The sequence below is a fragment of the Lissotriton helveticus genome, chromosome 3_2 (assembly GCF_964261635.1).
Source record: "Lissotriton helveticus chromosome 3_2, aLisHel1.1, whole genome shotgun sequence".
Lineage (NCBI taxonomy): Eukaryota > Metazoa > Chordata > Amphibia > Caudata > Salamandridae > Lissotriton > Lissotriton helveticus.
The window spans coordinates 394,841,856-394,861,846 of NC_136062.1; the positions used below are offsets into that span (position 1 = coordinate 394,841,856).

At 46.2% G+C, this 19,991-nt stretch overlaps 1 protein-coding gene across 2 annotated transcripts in view; it reads left to right on the forward strand.

Moving 5' to 3' along the window:
• SHANK2 (SH3 and multiple ankyrin repeat domains 2) overlaps positions 1-19,991 on the forward strand; it is a 3,078,421-nt gene that overhangs the window by 1,493,062 nt on the left and 1,565,368 nt on the right. For both annotated transcript variants that reach the window (XM_078684305.1, XM_078684307.1), the window contains one exon: positions 1,243-1,320. In XM_078684305.1, coding sequence (XP_078540431.1) covers positions 1,243-1,320 — 78 coding nt within the window. The remainder of the gene's footprint in view (positions 1-1,242; positions 1,321-19,991) is intronic.

Here is a 19,991-nt window from a genome sequence, read left to right on the forward strand (position 1 = left end):
TGACTTGATCCAAATGCTTGGCTCTTGTTCAGCTCATGGTTCTCTTGGATCCTCAAGCCCAAAACAAGCCGAACGTTCATCTATGTTACACCTGCCACCCATCCTGCAACCACATGAGTCGAGATTTAAAGCAAATTAATTCATTTTTTTAATGTAAAATGAGAGAGCCAGACAGACAGAGAGACATTAATATTTAAAAATGGAATCTAAGGAGGACTTGATAAACTACAAACAAACTCCTGATCTATATATTTTTATTCAGTGAGGGTCAAATCGCCTCACACACGCTGTAAGCAACACTGCAGATTTGTGCACATACACACAAACATGCACACACATATGCATCCACCAATACACACAGGCTCTTCACGCATTAACTTATTTAACAACCACCAATGTCACCTAGTGCTCCCAGCTAAAATCTTGGCTTGAAGCATGCGGAAACAGTGCTGCAGGAGAAAGCAGTCATGACAGTCAAAGTACACTTGTAAGACCACATCTGGCCTATACTGGTCTTGGGTCATTATTAGCCATGCTGACAGTCTGAGACAGGGTACCACCTCACTCTCATCGCCAAAGCGCCATCCATACAGTTGCACCATCCACCACCGAGCCTTTGCCTCAGGTGGCAGACAGATACATAGGTGTACGATAGGAGTGTGAGTGGAGGTTAGTTTATAGGACCTGAATGAATGAATGAATCCTGGAGAGCTGTAAAATACATTTACAAGAGGGATTTTGAGTGAGAACCTTAGAGGAACAGGCTCGATGTGGAGGTGAGGCCTTTTCATCTGCCCTATGACTTTGTTCTGCAGGGAAGGATTTGAACCATTGTAGGAAGTGGTCTGATACATGGAGGCAAAAGTGTGCACACACGCACATGTTCCTTGAATGGTGAAGTTCACATTTCTATTGTTGCGCCTTCATGCTGTAGCCCACCACTTTCCAACATTTTATTGAGAAGTCAACCTTTGTGTTGTGTTGTCTTAAGTGGGATTGCCTAGTATAATTCTATAAAAATTCTACAAAACCTACCATGCATTTGTGCAACACCAACTTCTTTCAGCATTCGCATTAGGATGTATTTTAAAAACTACTTCATTGAAAATGGTGCAGTAGCCACAGTTTAGATTATGTTTGTGTTAGGAATAAGTGGGATAGCTATCTGTTTACAGTGTTGAAGTGTCTTTATCATTGGCATATCTTCAAACTGACCTGGCCATATTACTTTTAATTTTGCAGGACAGCTGTGCCAGAGTACTGCTCTATCGAGGAACCAATAAAGAGATTAAGAACTACAACAGCCAGACTTCATTTCAGGTAGGAGGTCTAGCAAACTGAAAATCAACAATGCAGCTCCTCAGACATCTGATGGTTGGGGACATTTGGGAGTGATGGACTGTAAAGTCGTATTTCCAGCTCGCTGTTATCGGCTCGGTGTATGTTACTAAGTAAGAGGTACGTTCAGGAAATTGCTTGATGTATGTATCTCCGACGGACTTTGTACATGGCTTTCAATCCTGTGTGGATGACTGTGTGTGCCTGGATTTCAGAAACACAAGTAAATACAACCCTTGTCCTGTACCAATTGCATATTTCCAAAAATCGATATACACACAGAACTGAAGTGTCAACACTCTAGTAGGGGAAATTGGTTCCGTAACATGTAACAACTACATACAGTGTCAGTTTAGGCTCTGAGCACGAATTCTCAGTTGTGCCCAAGGAGCACATTCTTATGTTAATAATGAGGCCTGTCAATGTGCGATATTGGTGCATCCACCAGATGTGAGGCCCTAGGTCAGTGATGTTTAAGCAAGATATCGAGTTTGGGAGAGGGGTGGGCAGAAATGAGGATTAATGGAAATTAAGGCTTATTACGTTAAAAGAATCCTAACAGGAAACTGCACAGCCCACTTAACACAGCTTGGGGGAAATCCTAGAGACACACTCACCATAGCCACAACAAGACACTCAATCAAGGAGCACCTGCCGCGCACAAAGGTCACAATAATATAACCAGAAGATTCAGGACCAAAGATCTGACAAGTATGTTATTATAGAGATTGTATACCATACTCCTCATGTCCTATGCACAGTATGTTTTCTATCTTTATGGTCATATGACCAGATTGGAGGCGGGTCACTAAGCATTATAAAAAGAAAAAAGTTACATTTGGTCATTTGCATGTGAACAAGGGCTGTCCAAGCGCGAAACGCATCTTGCCCTTTTATCCAGCTGAAATGCAATAAAGAACCTGTAATTCGACTTGGTGGTCCGTCTCCTGCTTGCTTCGCTGATCCGAGTTGGGATTGGAGGTGGCGTTTTGGAGTTTTCGTGTATATATATATATATATATCTTCAACGAAGAACAGACACAGCCAGCTCCAATTCGTAACCAGAGCGTCCGAAGCACCACAGCACAAACAGGGTCCAACACTCGTTTTTCAGGTAGGTTTGTTTATTATTCTTTCAACACCATCGTGCAAACAAAAGAGGACGGTCGACGCGTTTCGGCGGTTGCCTTCGACTGGACCATCATCAATGGAGCATATATTAGGTGTGTATATATATATATATATATATATACACACCTAATATATGCTCCATTGATGATGAGATATATATGTATATCTATCTCATCAAGGTACATACATGTGGAGTATGGTGTATATATATACCTACAGCATACATAGATGTGCACCTCAGAATAGTAACTCTATACCTCGCTCTGTGCACATACTTCCTTTCTATTTTGGTTTCTGATATTTTAATCACAGTATTGTGGCCTTTCGAAATTCTTTTGACAATATTCAAGAATATAACCCACCAAATAGAGTAGGGCCCAAGAAAGAAACAAGGTAAGAGAATGAGAAAGAAAAATGAATGTATGACATTATTAAACATTAGACTACTTTAGAAATACAACATATTTCAAAAGATAAATCTAGAATGAGTAAGAGTTAGATGAAAATGGAATAAAACAAGCTTCCAGGACTTATTAGAGTCTACTACGGAGATCAGAAAGCAAGTGAAAATTCTTAAAAAAAGACCCTACGGATTTGAGTCTGCTCAGAGCATTTAAATCTCTTAAATAGGGGCAATCTCATTTGAAGCTATATAGTTCAAGTTCAGAAATTTGTATAGCGCACTACTCACCCAGAGGGTCTCAAGGCGCTTGAGGGGGAGGGGGGTGCTTTACTTATCGAATATCCAAGTTTTAAGTTGCTTTCTGAAGGAGAGGTGGTTTTGTGTAAGGCGGAGGTGGGTGGGGAGAGAATTCCAGGTTGTGGCCGCTAAGTAGGAGAAGGATCTACCCCCCATAGTGGATTTATGGATGCGCGGAATATCTGCGAGGGCTTGATTGGACGAACGTAGGTGGCGGGTGGGGGTGTAGAAGGACAGTCGCGTGTTGAGGCCTTCGGGTCCTAGATCGTAGAGGGCTTTGTGTGCGTGGGTAAGGAGACGAAACGTTATTCTCTTGTTGACGGGGAGCCAGTGGAGGTCTTTCAGGTGATCGGAAATGTGAGCGTGACGGGGGTGTCCAGTATGAGTCTGGCATAGGCGTTTAGGATGCGTTGGAGTTTTTTCTGTAGTTTGGCTGTGATTCCGGCGTAAAGGGTATTTCCGTAATCCAGGCAGCTTGTGACCAGTGCGTGGGTGACCGTCTTTCTTGTCTCGGTGGGGATCCAGTGGAAGATTTTTTTGAGCATGCGTAGGATGTTGAAACATGTTGATGAGACCGCGTTGACTTGTCTGGTCATCGAGAGGGAGGAGTCCAGGATGAAGCCCAGGTTACGTGTGTGATCCGTTGGTGTGGGTGCGGTTCCCAGGGCCGGTGGCCACCATGAATCATCCCAGGCAGAGGGGGATGAACCTAGGATGAGGACTTCCGTCTTGTCTGAGTTAAGTTTTAAACGGCTGTTGTTCATCCACTCGGCTACTTCTTTCATACCTTTGTGTAAGTTGGTTTTGGCGGTGTTTGGGACTTTGGTGAGTGAGAGGATAAGCTGGGTGTCGTCTGCATAGAAGATGATGTTGAGGTTGTGTTGGCGCGCGATGGATGCGAGGGAACTCATGTATACGTTGAAGAGGGTGGGACTGAGTGAAGATCCTTGTGGTACGCTGCAGATGACTTTGGTGGCCTCTGATTTGAAGGGGGGGAGGCGGACTCTTTGTGTTCTTCCGGCGAGGAACGAGATGATCCAGTCTAATGCTTTTCCTTGTATTCCGACGTTGTTGAGGCGTTGTGTGAGGGTGCTATGACAGACTGTGTCAAAGGCTGCGGAGAGGTCAAGTAGGATGAGGGCGGCAGTTTCTCCGTTGTCCAGTAGAGTCCGAATGTCGTCTGTTGTTGCGATGAGGGCGGTTTCAGTGCTGTGTTTGGCTCGGAAGCCGGACTGTGAGGGGTCGAGGGATTTGTTGGATTCAAGGAAGGCGGCGAGTTGATTATTGACGGCTTTTTCAATGACTTTGGCAGGAAATGGGAGGAGCGAGATGGGGCGGTAGTTCTTAAGTTCAGTGGGGTCTGCTGTGGGTTTCTTTAGAAGGGCGCTGAGTTCGGCATGTTTCCAGCATTCCGGGAAGGTGGGAGAGTTGAAGGAGCAGTTGATGATGTCTCGGAGATGGGGTGCGATAATGGAGTCTGCTTTGTTGAAAATGTGGTGGGGACATGGGTCGGTTGGCGATCCTGAATGGATGGAGTTCATCAGGCGGATGGTGTCTCCCGTGGTGATTGGGTTCCAGGCGCTAAGGTTGTTAGAGTGCGGTTTTGGTTCGGAGGTGGGTGGTGTGGGCAGGTCTTCTGACTGGTTTTTAAAGCTGTTGTGTATGTTGACGATTTTGTTGTGGAAGAATGAGGAGAGAGAGTCGCAGAGGTGTTGGGAGGGAGTGATATCGTTGGTGCCGGCGGTGGGGTTGGTAAATTCTTTGACGATGTTGAATAGTTCCTTGCTGTTTTGGGCGTTGTTATCAAGTCGATACTTGAATCCTGATTTCTTGGTGGATCGGATCAGTTGGTGGTGTATGCGGGTGGCGTTTTTGAAGGTGGCCAGGTTGACTGTGGTAGGATTTTTTCTCCAGGCTTTCTCGAGGGTACGACAGAGCTTCTTGGATTTTTTAAGGTTATCGTTGAACCAGGGGGCTTTTTTGCTACCTTGCTTGATTTGATGGTTTTTCAAGGGTGCTAGTTCGTCGGCGCTGTGGGTGATCCAATGTGTGAGGTTGGTGGCTGCTTGGTTTGGGTCTGATGATTTGGCAGGAGGGTTTTGGTGGAGCGATGTGAAGAGGTGGTCAGTGGTAATTTTGTTCCAGTTTGTTCGGGGAATATGTTGTGAGGTGTTGTGGGTCGTGTTTTTTTTTGTAGTTGAAGTGAACGCAGCTGTGGTCCGTCCAATGGAGAGCTGTGGTGTGATCGAAGGAGATGTGCTTGCTGGAGGTGAAGATTGGGTCGAGCGTGTTTCCGGCATAGTGGGTGGGGGTATTGACAAGTTGTTCGAGTCCGAGGTTGGCCAAGTTGTCCAGAAGGGTGGTGGTGTTGCTGTCGTTTTTCTTTTCCAGGTGGAAGTTGCGTTCTCCCAGTAGAATGTAGTTCTCTGAGGGGAGGGCATGTGGGCTGATGAATTCAGCGATGTCTTAGCTGAATTGTGTGCGGGGTCTTGGTGGTCTGTAGATGAGGGTGCCTCTGAGTGTGGTCTTGGGGTCGGTGTGGATTTGGAAGTGAAGGTGTTTGGCGGTAGTGAGGTTATCGTCGGAACTGGTCGTGACGCGGATGGTGTTCTTATGGACAATGGCGATTCCTCCTCCTGTTTGGTTGGTGCGGTCCTTTCGGATGATTTTGTAGCCGTCCGGGATGGCTATGGCGATGTCGGGAGCTGATGAGGCGTTCATCCAGGTTTCTGTAAGGAAGGCGACGTCCGGCGATGTAGTGTCGAGTAGGTTCCAGAGTTCGATGGCGTGTCTGTGGACCGAGCGGGTGTTGAGTAGGATGCACTTCAGGTGATTGGTGTCGGAGCTCTGTTTGGAGATTGTGGGTTTGGTCTGGGTCCTGGTGCTGTCGAACTTGCAGGAGTGGCAGGTGAAGGGTCCATGGGTGTGTCCTGGGGCTGCTTGGTAGCAGATAGGTGGGCGACCGGGGTTAAGGGCTGAGAGGGTTGCAGCGTCGTACGTTATGCGGGCAGGGAGTATATGGCGGGGGACAGGGGGTCTGGCGCTGGGCGCAGTCCAGGCGCAGACGGGCGTAGACGGGCTTACCTTTGGCGCACCTTCGGCGCGCATGGGGCACGAGCGCTGCGCGCAGAAGCATCTGTCATATGTGGATAGTGGAGGGGGAGGGGCGATCGAGGAGCAGCTGGCAGGCAGGGGCGGGGTGGAGATACGGGCAGGGAGGCACCACAACAACACCAAAATGGCAGCAAGCCAAAAGAGAAACAGGATTGGGGCACAATCAGCGTGAACGCGATGCAAAAGGCAGAGGCACGGGCACACTCAGGCACAAATCAATCTACAGGCAGCGCAGCACAATTGAAAAGAAAGTAAAAGTGCACTTTGGCAATCTAGCGCTATGAACTAATACTGAAAATTAATGAATAAACAGGCAATCTAGCGCTACGATCTGATACTGAAAATTAATGAATAAACAGGCAATCTAGCGCTACGATCTAATACTGAAGGTTAATGAATAAAAAAGCAATCTGGCGCTACGATCTAATAATGGAAATCAATTAGCCAATAGCAGATGTGGGAGCGAGGCGATGTGGCAGAGAGCAGTCTGGCGGTATAGCGCTATGATACCAGGCTGCAGGCAGGGCGGGGAGCAGCGTGTGGAGCGACCGCTTCTGCTGGGAGCAGGACGGTCACAGCGCTATCGCGTGATATCGGGGCTAGCAGTATCAGTGGGAGGGAGGAGCAGCTGGGAGACAGGGGCGGGGTGGAGATCCGGGCAGGGAGGCACCACAACAACACCAAAATGGCAGCAAGCCAAAAGAGAAACAGGATTGGGGCACAATCAGCGATGCAAAAGGTAGAGGCACGGGCACACTCAGGCACAGATCAATCTACAGGCAGCGCAGCACAATTGAAAAGAAAGTGAAAGCGCACTTTGGCAATCTAGCGCTACGACCTAATACTGAAAATTAATGAATAAACAGGCAATCTAGCGCTACGACCTGATACGGAAAATTAATGAATAAACAGGCAATCTAGCGCTACGATCTGATACTGAAAATTAATGAATAAACAGGCAATCTAGCGCTACGATCTAATACTGAAGGTTAATGAATAAAAAAGCAATCTGGCACTACGATCTAATAATGGAAATCAATCAGCCAATAGCAGATGTGGGAGCGAGGCGATGTGGCAGAGAGCAGTATGGTGGTATAGCGCTACGATACCAGGCTGTAGGCAGGGCGGGGAGCAGCGCGTGGAGCGACCGCTTCTGCTGGGAGCAGGACAGTCAGGACAGACCACTTCCTACCCAGACTAACCGAGCAGTGGTTATCCTGTATAGACAAACGGAGCAGTGATCAATTCCTATGTAGTTGTAAAAACTAACAGAGCGATCACTTGGTCAAACGAGACCACATGTACAGACTTTACACCTCTGAGGCCATGACCGCTACAACCCATGCAGTAGAGATTTCTTCCTGCCCAGATAACAGGGAAAGACTAAAGAAGCAGAGATCATTTCCTACTTGCACTGAAGTATCCAACAGAAATTCTTAAATTAGCTCATTAAGCAGAATTCAATTCCTGTACATGGAGTGACTTCTTGTTGAAGGACACATAAGAAACTCATTTATGTTAACTGTAACAATTAAATGGTGGATTGTTTGAGATTTCTTTTTGGATTACAAAGTTAATATTTTGTGATAGTCGTGCGTGGAAACCTCATCCGGAGCCCTGCGGCAAAAACATACGTCGACTGTACCAATCCTGCTGCTCGCTTCGGCCAGAAGTTCATTAACAAGGAAGAAGTTCTTCTGGGTGAGGGCTCGGGATCTATTTTTGGCAAATGGTTTACCACTGTCCTCAATCTGTGCCAGAGTCTCCGTGGGTGCAGGCTCTCCCAAATCAACAGCCACCGGAGCATCTGTCTCCCAGACGGCCAGATCCTGCAATAAAAGGGCCTGGAGCATCTCTTCTGTTCTTTCTCTCTCCTGCTGTTCATACTGTATTATTGCTAGCTCCTCATTCTGCAGTCGTTGAAGCTCCTCCTCATCGGGCTTGTAGATGTCTGGCACAACGTACCCTTCAGGTCGCTCAGTGGTGCTGATCATACAGCCCGGGCGTGTGGGCTTGTTGATGAAGGTGCAACTGGGGCATTCCCACCACTCCTCAGGAGGTTTAGGAGGGTCCGGTAGCTGTATTCTGGTGGCAGGCTCCACTTCTTCCCGTTGGATGACTGGCTGTTTTGTTTCACCATCATCCTCCACTACGTCCCCTGTCCCACGTGCTTCCAAGATGACCTCTTTTTTTAATTTCTGGCTGGATGAAAACAACGAAATCCCAAATTGTTTCACTGTTGTCAAGGCGTTTGAAAATGGAAGTTAGAAGGACCCTGGGTAATTATCCGCAGTATCAAAACTAAAAGTTAAGGCAGCAGAGGCTGTTGCTGGAGATGGGTCTAGATCGAAAGCAAACCAAGACGAAGAGAGCGAGAGTGAGCTGGCCCTGGAAACGCCTCCCCTCCCTGCTGTTTGTTTAACCCACTATTGCCTCCTGTAGAAAGCCACCAATGCTAGTCATCCATATGTCCCTACCTTCAGACCTCTAATTTATGCGAATCGCAGTCCTCTGACACCTATTTCTCTCAAACACCTCCCTAAAATGACCTGTATAATCTGTATGACTTCATGCCCCATTTTAACTTGCACCAAAAATGCAGATAGAAATAGAAAAAAAAGCTGCTCAGGCGCAAACCTAAAGCGGAGACTTACTACTACAGCGTCATCAAATTGGCCCCTCTTCTACACACAGAGGTGGATCTGAGAAACTATGCTCTGACTTTTCCACTGTGACTGACCTTCCCTCAGGATATCTGGTGCACATACCCTGCTTTTCCTTGCCCTAGAAAGAACCCCGATTTACCTCACTATTAATCTGTACATCAACAGCAAGATCACTTTATGAATTAATCAACCCCCCTGTTTCGACAACTTTCCGTGCCTGGTTCTTCACCAAACACGTTACCAACATTCAGAGACAGTTGAGGGCATGGGCAAAGTTGGCAATTGCCTGGGGCTCCCACATTCCTAGCCCCCCCTTGAAAAGTAACCTTTCTCTTTCTCCAGATCCCCTCTGCGTATTTCTGTATTTCAACAGCTCTCTTATCTATCTACCTTTACCTATAAATCTGTCTCTCTTTGCCCAGTGTCAGTTTAAGATTTTTGAGGCCCAGAAAAAGATATATTTCAACTGATGTTGGGGTACCCCATTTCTGAAAGATTGTTTGCATCATTGGTATTCAATAAGCAGTACATGGGTAATAAAACCCAAGTTTTTACGAACTGGGGGCCTGAAAAATATGTCTTTAGCCCGAGGACCCAAAAAATCTTTGGAGGACACTGCCAACTTTCAAACCTTTGTCATAAACCACAACTACTCGCCGTCAGAAATAGTTGCCTCCTTTGCTTTAATAGTGTCATAAAAGATCCCAGTGGATCCAACCTTTTCTGAAAGGTCCATAACATTGGACGTGGATGAGGAGCAGCAGTCATCTTCAAATGTCTCCTCCCATTCTTGGCGTGGGAGTGGGTGTGTGTGCTACTCAGGTGGCCAGTTTCAGTGGCGGGAGATGTTCTGTTGAAAGCGGCATGACCCACTTCACCCCAGCCTGCTGATTGCTGTGTTGTGTTGTTAACTGCTGTTCATTGCATCCAGCATCAGATCTGGGGAGAAGTTACAGCCACACCCGATAGAGGGGTGGATACTCTCTCTGGGGTACAGGGGTGAGTAAAGCCATGCCTACCCTCCTCCATGGTCCTTCCCCTCTCATGAGAGGCAACAGAAAATTACTAAGTATTGATCTAAATTGAACCCACCCCCCTGATAAATGCTGGGAGCAAGATGGCCTGGACCTGAGCCACACCTTCCCTGTCCTCACTATGGCTCCTTAAATTCCATGGGCGGTAGAAGGTAGCAGGCAGGGCATACATCCTCTGAGATACCACTTTACTGTCTGAGCCCCCCTCTACACGCCCCGCGTAGGAGCTGAGTCATGGAGTGTGGTCAGACCCTTCCGTTGCCGATCAATCATAACTATATTTGGATACTCCTGCCTGCAGAAAAGGCAAGCAGCAGACAGCAAGAAGGCTTGACATGAGTGTGGCAGAGATGCAAAGGGAGTGGCAGTGTGGTACTCCCACAGCAGACTGATACCCCCCTGCTGCTTTGATCAGCAGCGTGATGCATTAATAGCCACAATTCCATACCCTTTACTCTTAGCAGGGAATCAGGTTCACAAATCCACTAGAATTAATTTGGCGTCTGTCACAATTATACCAGCGAATTGAATCAGAGTCCTAATAAATCTGATTAGCGTCACAGCATGGCATGTATGATTCTGTGGAAATTAACTCAGAGATGCAAACATTTCTGTCTGAAAAAGCAATTACCACCTGTAGGACGCTGCTTGTTGACAATTAGTAATGACAACAATAGTGACATTGTTGATTTGTTTTAGGCTTAAAATTAGTCTTTAGTCTTTTAGCAAAACTCAGTTGATGCTTCGCAAAACACAATAAGAAGGTGCCGTGTTGCCGCTTTTAGTTGTCTAACACGTGTTTTTCGTTTTTTTTTATTAGCTGTTATCTCACGATATTTAAACCTTTGCAGCTACTTTAGTAAACTATACACACTGCTTACTATTGATATGAAAGTTGTTTTATTCTCTGAAGGATGGTAGTTAATGAAAGTAACATTTTTAATATTGTGTTTTTTAAATGAATGTGCCACATCTTCTCATTTACCTTGTAATCTACCAGTGAATGAAGAAATTGTTTTCGCCACAAATATGTAAGCTCGAGTAAAAGAAATACTCATAATGAAGTGGTTGGAATTAAAAACTGGTGGGAATCGATAAGAAGAAACTACCAATCAGTGCAGGTGCGTGCACTACAAAGAAATGTGCTATGTCGGCAAGATATATTTATTGGTGGTACCTGGATGCAGGTCGGCAGGTGCAGTGCTGTAGTATGGGAATGGAGTGTGTGAACCAATCAACTGCAGCGTTCCACCGCATGGGAGGGGCTAAAATAAGCAAATCAAAACATCTGGTGTTACTTTTTTTCTATAACATTGAATCCCAGAGTAGGTCGTACTCCCCCCATTGTCCCTCTAGAGTGGAGGGGGAGGGATGGTGGGTGACGTCACAATACAGAATACTGGGAATGTAGCAGGGGCCCTGCTGTGGGAGTCTGCCCTGAGGAACACAGCAGCTCACCTACTGGCCAGCCCCGAAGGTTCGAGAGAAGAAGGGTGCAACATGGCGGCCTCAGTGTGGTGCGACCGGTGCCGCCATACCTATCACTGACTTTGGGGTGTGGGCAGTGTTTAAAATGACTTATGACTGTCCAGCAGTTTTCAGGCAACAATAAATATGTCAAGATAATTCTGGTGATTAATATTCCTGGCGGAGAGATACTAGAGTTTTGCCTAGTTGGTGTTTTATCTCATCCTACTGTAGCATAGAGGGCTAAGGTGCCTGCTTTAAAGAACATGTGCCATGCAGATCACAGTACTGAGTGTGAGTGAACTATGTAGCATTATTTAAAAGTGAAATGTTTGTCAGAGATGAGGCTATGGAGAGATGAAAGGCACTGTTGGAGGGTGGTAGCAAGGGAATCCGTGGAGAAGGAGGTCATGGGGGCTACCAAAAAAGACTGTTGGACCGGGCGCCACCACTGCTAAAGCTGTCCCTGGATTGCAGTCTGTGACTTAATCACCCTTATGCAAACCTCCCTGCCTCCGATAATATTAGGTAACGTCACCCGTTCATAAACTAGGAGAAGCGGATAAACCTCCACTGTGTGTTTCTGGGTTCCAGATTCTTTGGCGCTTATGCTACGTCTTTGAACGGGTGATAGTGTATATTTTTTTCCTGTTAAAGGGGTACATGCCTTGTGGGTGTATGAGCCTGTTTGGATGATTCAGTGGGTGCTTTATAGACTGTATAAGTGAGTGACTAGGTGTCTCAGTGAATGTATGAGTGTATGACTGGTTGCCTAAATGTCTGTATCAGTCTGTCAGTTGGTGTCTGAGTGGCTATAGGGTGTGTGAGTTTCTGTATGGGTGAGTGATTTGTTGTCTCAGTACCTCTATGGGTGTCTGAGTGTCTGTGTGGGTGGGTGAGGGTGTGTGTGACTGCCTGTATGGGTTAGTGATTGTGTGTGTGTGAGGGCCTGTATGGGTGAGAGAGTGTTTGTATGGCTGTGTTGGTGAGTGAATGCGTGTGTCAGTGGTATATGATATGGGTGAGTAACTGGGTATGTGAAAGGCAGTTTAGATGAGTGATTGGGTGTGTGAGACAAGTGACTGTATGGGTGAGTGAGTGAATGTGAGAGTGGTGGAACGGGTGAGTGTGTGCTGTGTCAGTGCCTATATAGGTGTGTGAGTATGTGTTAGTATCTTTATAGTTAAGTGTGTGAGTGTGTGCGTGTAACTGTATGGGTGTGTAAGTGGCTGTGTGATTGACTGTATGGGTGAGTGAGTAGGTGTGTTAATAGCTCTATGGGTGACTGACTCAGTGTGTGAATGGCTGTATATATATATGAGTTGATATGTCCGTGGCGGTAAGAGTGAGTGGGTGTATAAGTGTCTCTGTGAGTCGATGTTTGTGGTGATCTATGAATCAGGGGATATGTAAGTACCGGTATTGGTGTGTGAATTGGTTTGAGAACAGTAGTGTGGTAGTTTGCGTGGGTGCAAGAAAGGTTATATGGGGGTGTGATTGGGAGCATCAGAGGTCCTGTTTATGATGCCGTGAGTGATGTCATTTGAGATGGCATCAGTGATGTCATTGGTGTTGTCACCGATCATTTTATGAGTGTTGTAATATGTGAGGTCATAAGCAGTGCATTGCGAGGTTGCAAGTTATAGTGAGCTTGCTAACTATAACAGCTGAATTTCATTGGTTTTGTATGAGTGAAACCTGAGGCTAATTATAACATCCCTGTAACCTTTGTTTTTTCAGTGAATTTCTAAGGTTTTTTTAAATTCCATTTCCTGAGTATAATATCCCTGTAACATTTGGATTCTCAGTGAATTTCTAAGGTTTTTTAAATAGTAGTTGCTTTTGCAGAGTAGAGGACGAAGGGCACATGGCCACCAACCAGCACTTGGGAATCCCACTGTGTAGGACTTACAGGAGGTCCCAGTATGGCAATTTGGCCCCCATGGTCCCTCACGAGTAAATTGGACATCATCTCCCCAACCAGTAGTGTGCCAGGACGAGGTGCATTTGCAGAGTGGTCGAGAAAATTCCACTATGTGGGGCTTAGTTGTGGGAACAGGAGGGATTGGGGGACAATTACCCCTCCTATTACCTCCAGCAACTACTACACATCAGGATTGCTGAGTGGGTTGCAGGATGCCACGCCTTCTTCCTCCACCACTCTGCAAACACGCCTATGGGTGCACTGCTAGTAGGGGGATGAAGTTCCCTTGGCTATTGAGGGTCCTTGGGGGCCAACTAGCCCTCCTGGTACCGCCAGTAAGTTCAATAAAGAACACAAGAGGAACCCCCCCTTGTAAATTGGATCAATGGGCAATGCCTCGAAAATATAAAGTTGTCACCCACAAAATAGGTTCATTTTACATTTGTTTATTCATCATTTTATCAAAATGTATTTCTTTTTTTATAATAGAATTTTGTTGTTGTTGTTTTTTTATTTAAAGAATATTCTTTGTACATTGAAGTGAACAAACAATAATAAATAACAACATTCAAATATACATATGGGACATAATCACAACAAGAACATAGGAGCCCTGAGTTGAAAAGAACAAATATTAGCCATACTGTATAAATAACCAACTAGACTAGACTTGACAAAAAGCAGTGTGAACAGCAATACATCAAAAGAGAAAAAAGAAAAGTCAAACAAATTACATTATACAGAAATACATAAGATGTGCATAACATAACAAACACAACGACAAGAGTAAAAAGTGCAACGCGTGTTTCGGAAATGTCACTGTTAGAAATTTCCTTCATCAGGAGCCGGGAGTTCTTTGTTGTATTTATAAAAATTTACTTGTCACATTAATTGCTGATTTTAAAGCACTCACTTGTTTTGGGACCTCAGGACTCTGTCCTCTAGCGCACCGCACAGCCGAGTTAACGCTGGTCACGGACCCTAGCAAACAAACATTTCCCGCCGCCATTGCCGGCGTGCCGCGAGACCACGCCCACTCTGAGGCCACGCCCCCGCCCTTTTCACTCCCTTGATAACATGTGCATTTATCGTACGCGCAGCGGACAGGCGCAGCGGGCGCGCCGTTTGCGCGCCGAAGGCAAGCCCGTCATCGCCAAGACACCGCCTCTCGCCTGTCCCCCTGGCCAAACTACCCGGGAAATCCATCGCTATGATAGAGACTTCCTTATCGCACTGAACCCTAGGAGGAACTGCAAGAGGATATAGGGATATCTCGGACAGACATACCTCCACTGTAAGTCTTGTCATTTTTCCACACCCAACCCTTGTCTTCCTAAGCGCCTTTCAGCTGCGCACAAACCTACCCCTCTTACTATCTTACAACTCAATGTGAGGTCACTCTGTAAGCACCACCAAGAGGTTAACTCCCTCCTATCTGAAGAAAATCCTGACATCCTCTTCATCTGCGAAACTTGGTTACATGACAACATGACCAGTATTACCAATCTCGCGCTTCCAGAGAGCTATCACATGAAATCGATAAATAGAGACACTAGAGTTGGCGGCATCGCTGTCATATACAGAAAGCAATTTCTGTGCTCCTTCACTAAAGTACTTATCTCGAACTGTGAAAGCGCTCGCTTTAAGATCACAGTGGGCCCTCATTTCTCTCTATCTGGCCTCTATATTTATCGGCCCCCTGGTCCTTCATCTAAGTTCATAGAAGCTCTCCTCGAAGCAGCAAACTCCCTGGTGGTGAGCTCGGCTAACTTCACTATACTTGGAGACCTAAACCTCCATTTCGACCGGAATCTAGATCCCATTATTAAAAATCTTCTGGCCGACCTGTCAGCCCTACAACTCTGCCCCTGATTCAGGACGGCACCCACTCGGCTGGTCACATCCTAGACCCTGTTTTTACTAACCTCCCGGAGACTTTAACAGAGGTGCCCAAACCCATGGATTGGACGGACCACTACTTAATCAAATTCACTATACTGATTAAGGAAGCGTTTAACGGAGCTGAACCTTCCCGTCACCTCAAAAGAGCATGGCATAAACTCTCAATCAGTGACCTGCACGCCACCTTAGGAGAATTCCACCAAGAAGCGCATATAAACATAAACACCACATATGCTGCTTTTCATAACTGGATCACTCAAGGATTAGACACCCTTATACCTCTCAAATGGACTAAGGGACGCGGCTCCCCCTCCAACCCTTGGTATAATAACACCCTGAAAGCCATGCGGAGGGACTGCAAGACAGCCGAAATAGCATGGAGACGAGAATACAGTAACAAAGGTAAATCTGTCTATCGTCTCAAACAAAAGCTCTATCACAAAGCTATTTGTTCTGCTAGGGCCGCCTTCTACGCCGAAGAAATTAACTCTAGTCCAAACCCCTCCAAAGTTGTGTTCAAACTTGTGGATGAGCTGCAGAGTAAGAGATCTTCTTCTTCCCATACCATGTCAGCACAGCAATGTGAAGATCTTGCATCTTTTTTTGTTGACAAAGTACAAAACATCTATAGATCCTTCCCACACCACTCTGCTACATCGCTCAACTCCCCTCTACCCATCAATGAAGGCACCAAGTTGGAGCACATACCTGAAATTTCTCATGAAGACTTGACTGTACTCTGCAAGAAAGTCAAGTCTGGTTCCCCAGCAGACCCTATGAGACCGGCCCACTTCATGGAATCTCTGGATTTTTACTTCCCTCCCTAGCATATATATTGAACCTATCCTTTTCCTCTGCCACTGTCCCGACTGCCTGGAAGCAAGCATGGGTCTCTCCGTTCATCATTAAAAAACCGACTCTCAATCCTTCCAAACTGGAGAACTTCAGACCCATTTCATTGCTTCCTTGGATATCCAAACTCGCAGAGGCCCACGTAAACATCACCCTGTCCAAACACATGGATCTAAACAACACCTTAGATCCATCTCAAAACGGTTTTAGGCCAGGCCACAGCACTGAGTCTGCCCTCCTAGCTACGTCAGAACATCTCCGGACGATACTTGATGCCGGCCAAAGTGCTGCGCTGATCCTATTGGATCTCAGCGCGGCCTTTGACACGGTATCCCATAACATTCTGCTGAATCGTCTGGCTACCGCAGGTATCGCGGACCGTGCTCTGGAATGGTTCCGTTCTTTTCTGGGGGACAGGTCTTTCCGGGTCTCGGCCCCTCCATTCCTCTCCCAGTCCCACTCCATCGGACAGGGAGTCCCCCAGGGCTCTGCACTCAGCCCATCCCTCTTTAACCTATATGTACAGCCCCTTGCGGCTGTAGCCAGAGAATGAGACCTCTCACTGGTGTCATACGCTGATGACACGCAGCTGGCTATCACTCTTACCGAGGGTCCCTCTATCTCTGCAGCAAGGTTCAGGGATGGGCTGGCTGCTGTAGCCCAATGGATGACAGATAATTGCCTGCAGCTTAATGCAGGCAAGACGGAGGTGCTACTCCTCGGAAAGAACACCAGTCACTGGAACCAACACTGGTGGCCATCGTCGCTGGGCACCATCCCACCCCCCAAATCCTTGGTCAAAAATCTGGGCATCTGGATGGACTCTTCACTCAACTTCCAGACCCACACAAAAAGAGTAGCGGCCACTTGTGTGGGCTTGATGAGGAGCCTCAATCCCATACTCGGCTTCTTTGATCCCAAGGCCCGTCAAACGATCATTCAAGCCACAATCCTGTCCCGCCTAGACTATGCTAACGTCTTACTCTTGGGCGCCAACAAAGCAGAGATAGCGCGTCTGCAACGCGTGCAGAACACCGCGGCAAGAACCTTGGTCGGACTTCCCCGCAGGTGCTCGGCCAAAGCTACAATCCGAAAACTGCATTGGCTACCTATCGAGTCCCGAATCCAGTTTAAAGCCCTCGTCATGATCTTTAAAATCCTTAAGACTGGATGTCCAGAACTTCTCCGGCCACTCCTTAAACCTTATGTGCCACAGCGCAATCTGCGCTCACAAGGTCAACAACTACTGACGGTCCCTCTCACAAAGTTGGCTCGCACTGGCGGACGCTCCTTTAGAGTGCTAGGAGCTAAACTCTGGAACAACCTGCCCATGAGCATTCGCTCACTGGAAAATCTGTCTGCCTTCCGGAGAGCCGTTAAAACCCACCTATTTCCTCCCCTCTAGGTCCCTTGCCCTTGCTTCTGTCCCTCGTGAAGTTCTGTGGTTCTTTAGCGCCGGGACGCCCCTTTGCTGGGGCAGCAGATTGCGCTCTACCAAATTTTAACATAACATAACATCAGGGTGCAGTTTTCATGAATCTAATCGGTGGGCATATCGTCACCATTCACATTAGTAGTGCACATAATAAAAAAGAACAGGGCTCTCAAAAAAAAGTCTATGCAGTGGTGCAAAGCGAGGAGCCTTGGTTAACCTCCAGTAAGTTCCACACAGTGGGTCTGTTGAGAGGTTTTTGGTGGCCATGCCCCCTTTCTCCACCACTTTGCAAACGCGCCTCCTGGTGCACTACTCGTTGGGGGTTGAAGTCCTCTTGCCTCTTGAGGGTCCTGGGGGTACATCAACTCCTCCTGGTATCTCCAGTAAGTCCCACACGCCTGATTGCTAAGAGGTTGTCGGAGGCCACACCCACTTTCTCCACCACTCTACAAGTGCATCTCCTGGTGCACTACTGGTTGGGGGAAGAAGTCCACTTTAGTGCAGAGGCGTGTCTTCTTGCTTTTTTTATTTTTGCTGCAGATACACAGGTCCACCCACATATTTGTGGTAAAATATAATACAGAAACACTTTTTACCTCTGGCTGGGTCCCTGTGGGACCCCCCCCCCTCCCCCAACATATCTATGCAGTCAGGGTATCCTTGCCCTGCCCCGTTTTCATTACTTTTTACCTTTTTTCTGGGACTCAGCTAATAGTCGCATCCCAAGATGGCTACCAACACCTCCTGGTTGAAGTGTTGGCAGCCAATCAAATTTTAGTAGGATTATTTCAAAACAAAAAACATTTATAGAGTAAGGACTTTGGTCCTAACAAGTAGGTAAAATATATATACTAGAAATAGGGTTGTAGGTTGACTGGGGTATGAGCCCTACTCAAGCAGCAGCCACAATCCTAGTCAGGGTAAGAAGAAGGCAATCCCTAAATTAACCTGTGCTCATTTTCTGGTAGGTTAGCACAGAGCAGTCAGGCTAAACTTAGAGGCAATGTGTAAAGTGTTTGTGCAATATTTCTGTTATAATTGGGGCCTGTAGTTGGCAGAGATAAACACCTAATCCAAGTGGGGACCATCACTCTAGTTAGGGTAAGCTAGATACACACTAAAAGATAACCTGTGCTCAACCTCTGGTAGCTTGGCATAGAGCAGTCAGACTTATCTAAAGAGGCAATGTGTAAAGTATGTGTACAATACAACACACAGTACCACAATGGCAACACCACAAAAAGACTCCACACAGGTTTAGAAACATAGACAATAATGTTATGAATAAATCAAGACCAAACCAACTAAAATCCAATTAGGGTAAGAAGAAGGCAATCCCTAAATTAACCTGTGCTCCTTTTCTAGTAGGTTAGCAGAGTGCAGTCAGGCTAAACTTAGAGGCAATGTGTAAAGTGTTTGTGCAACATTTCTGTTATAATTGGTGCCTGTAGTTGGCAGTGATAAACACCTAATCCAAGTGGGGACCATCATTCTAGTTAGGGTAAGCTAGATACACACTAAAAGATAACCTGTGCTCAACCTCTGGTAGCTTGGCATAGAGCAGTCAGGCTTATCTAAAGAGGCAATGTGCAAAGTATGTGTACAATACAACACACAGTACCACAATGGCAACACCACAAAAAGACTCCACACAGGTTTAGAAACATAGACAATAATTGTATGAATAAATCAAGACCAAACCAACTAAAATCCAATTAGGGTAAGAAGAAGGCAATCCCTAAATTAACCTGTGCTCCTTTTCTAGTAGGTTAGCAGAGTGCAGTCAGGCTAAACTTAGAGGCAATGTGTAAAGTGTTTGTGCAACATTTCTGTTATAATTGGTGCCTGTAGTTGGCAGAGATAAACACCTAATCCAAGTGGGGACCATCATTCTAGTTAGGGTAAGCTAGATACACACTAAAAGATAACCTGTGCTCAACCTCTGGTAGCTTGGTATAGAGCAGTCAGGCTTATCTAAAGAGGCAATGTGTAAAGTATGTGTACAATACAACACACAGTACCACAATGGCAACACCACAAAAAGACTCCACACAGGTTTAGAAAAATAGACAATACATTTATGAATAAATCAAGACCAAACCAACTAAAATCCAATTATTAGACCTAGAGTTATGAATGTTTTAAGATTAAATACAAATATAGTGCTTAGAGTCGTAAAGTTCCAACTGGGGACATCTGGTCATGCTTTCCCAAGACAAATCCAAAAGCATAGTACAACCGCGATGGAGCATAGATTGGATATTGAGTGCAACCTTGCCCAGTTGAAAACAGTACCTTTGGTGGATCTGCGTCAATTTTGAGAACGAAATACGAGGAGCAGGGAGGTGATGCATCTTCATCGATCTGTAGGATTCATAGGTGAGGCATCAACATCATGGTGCGCACTTGGAGAAAGCTTCGTCATCAT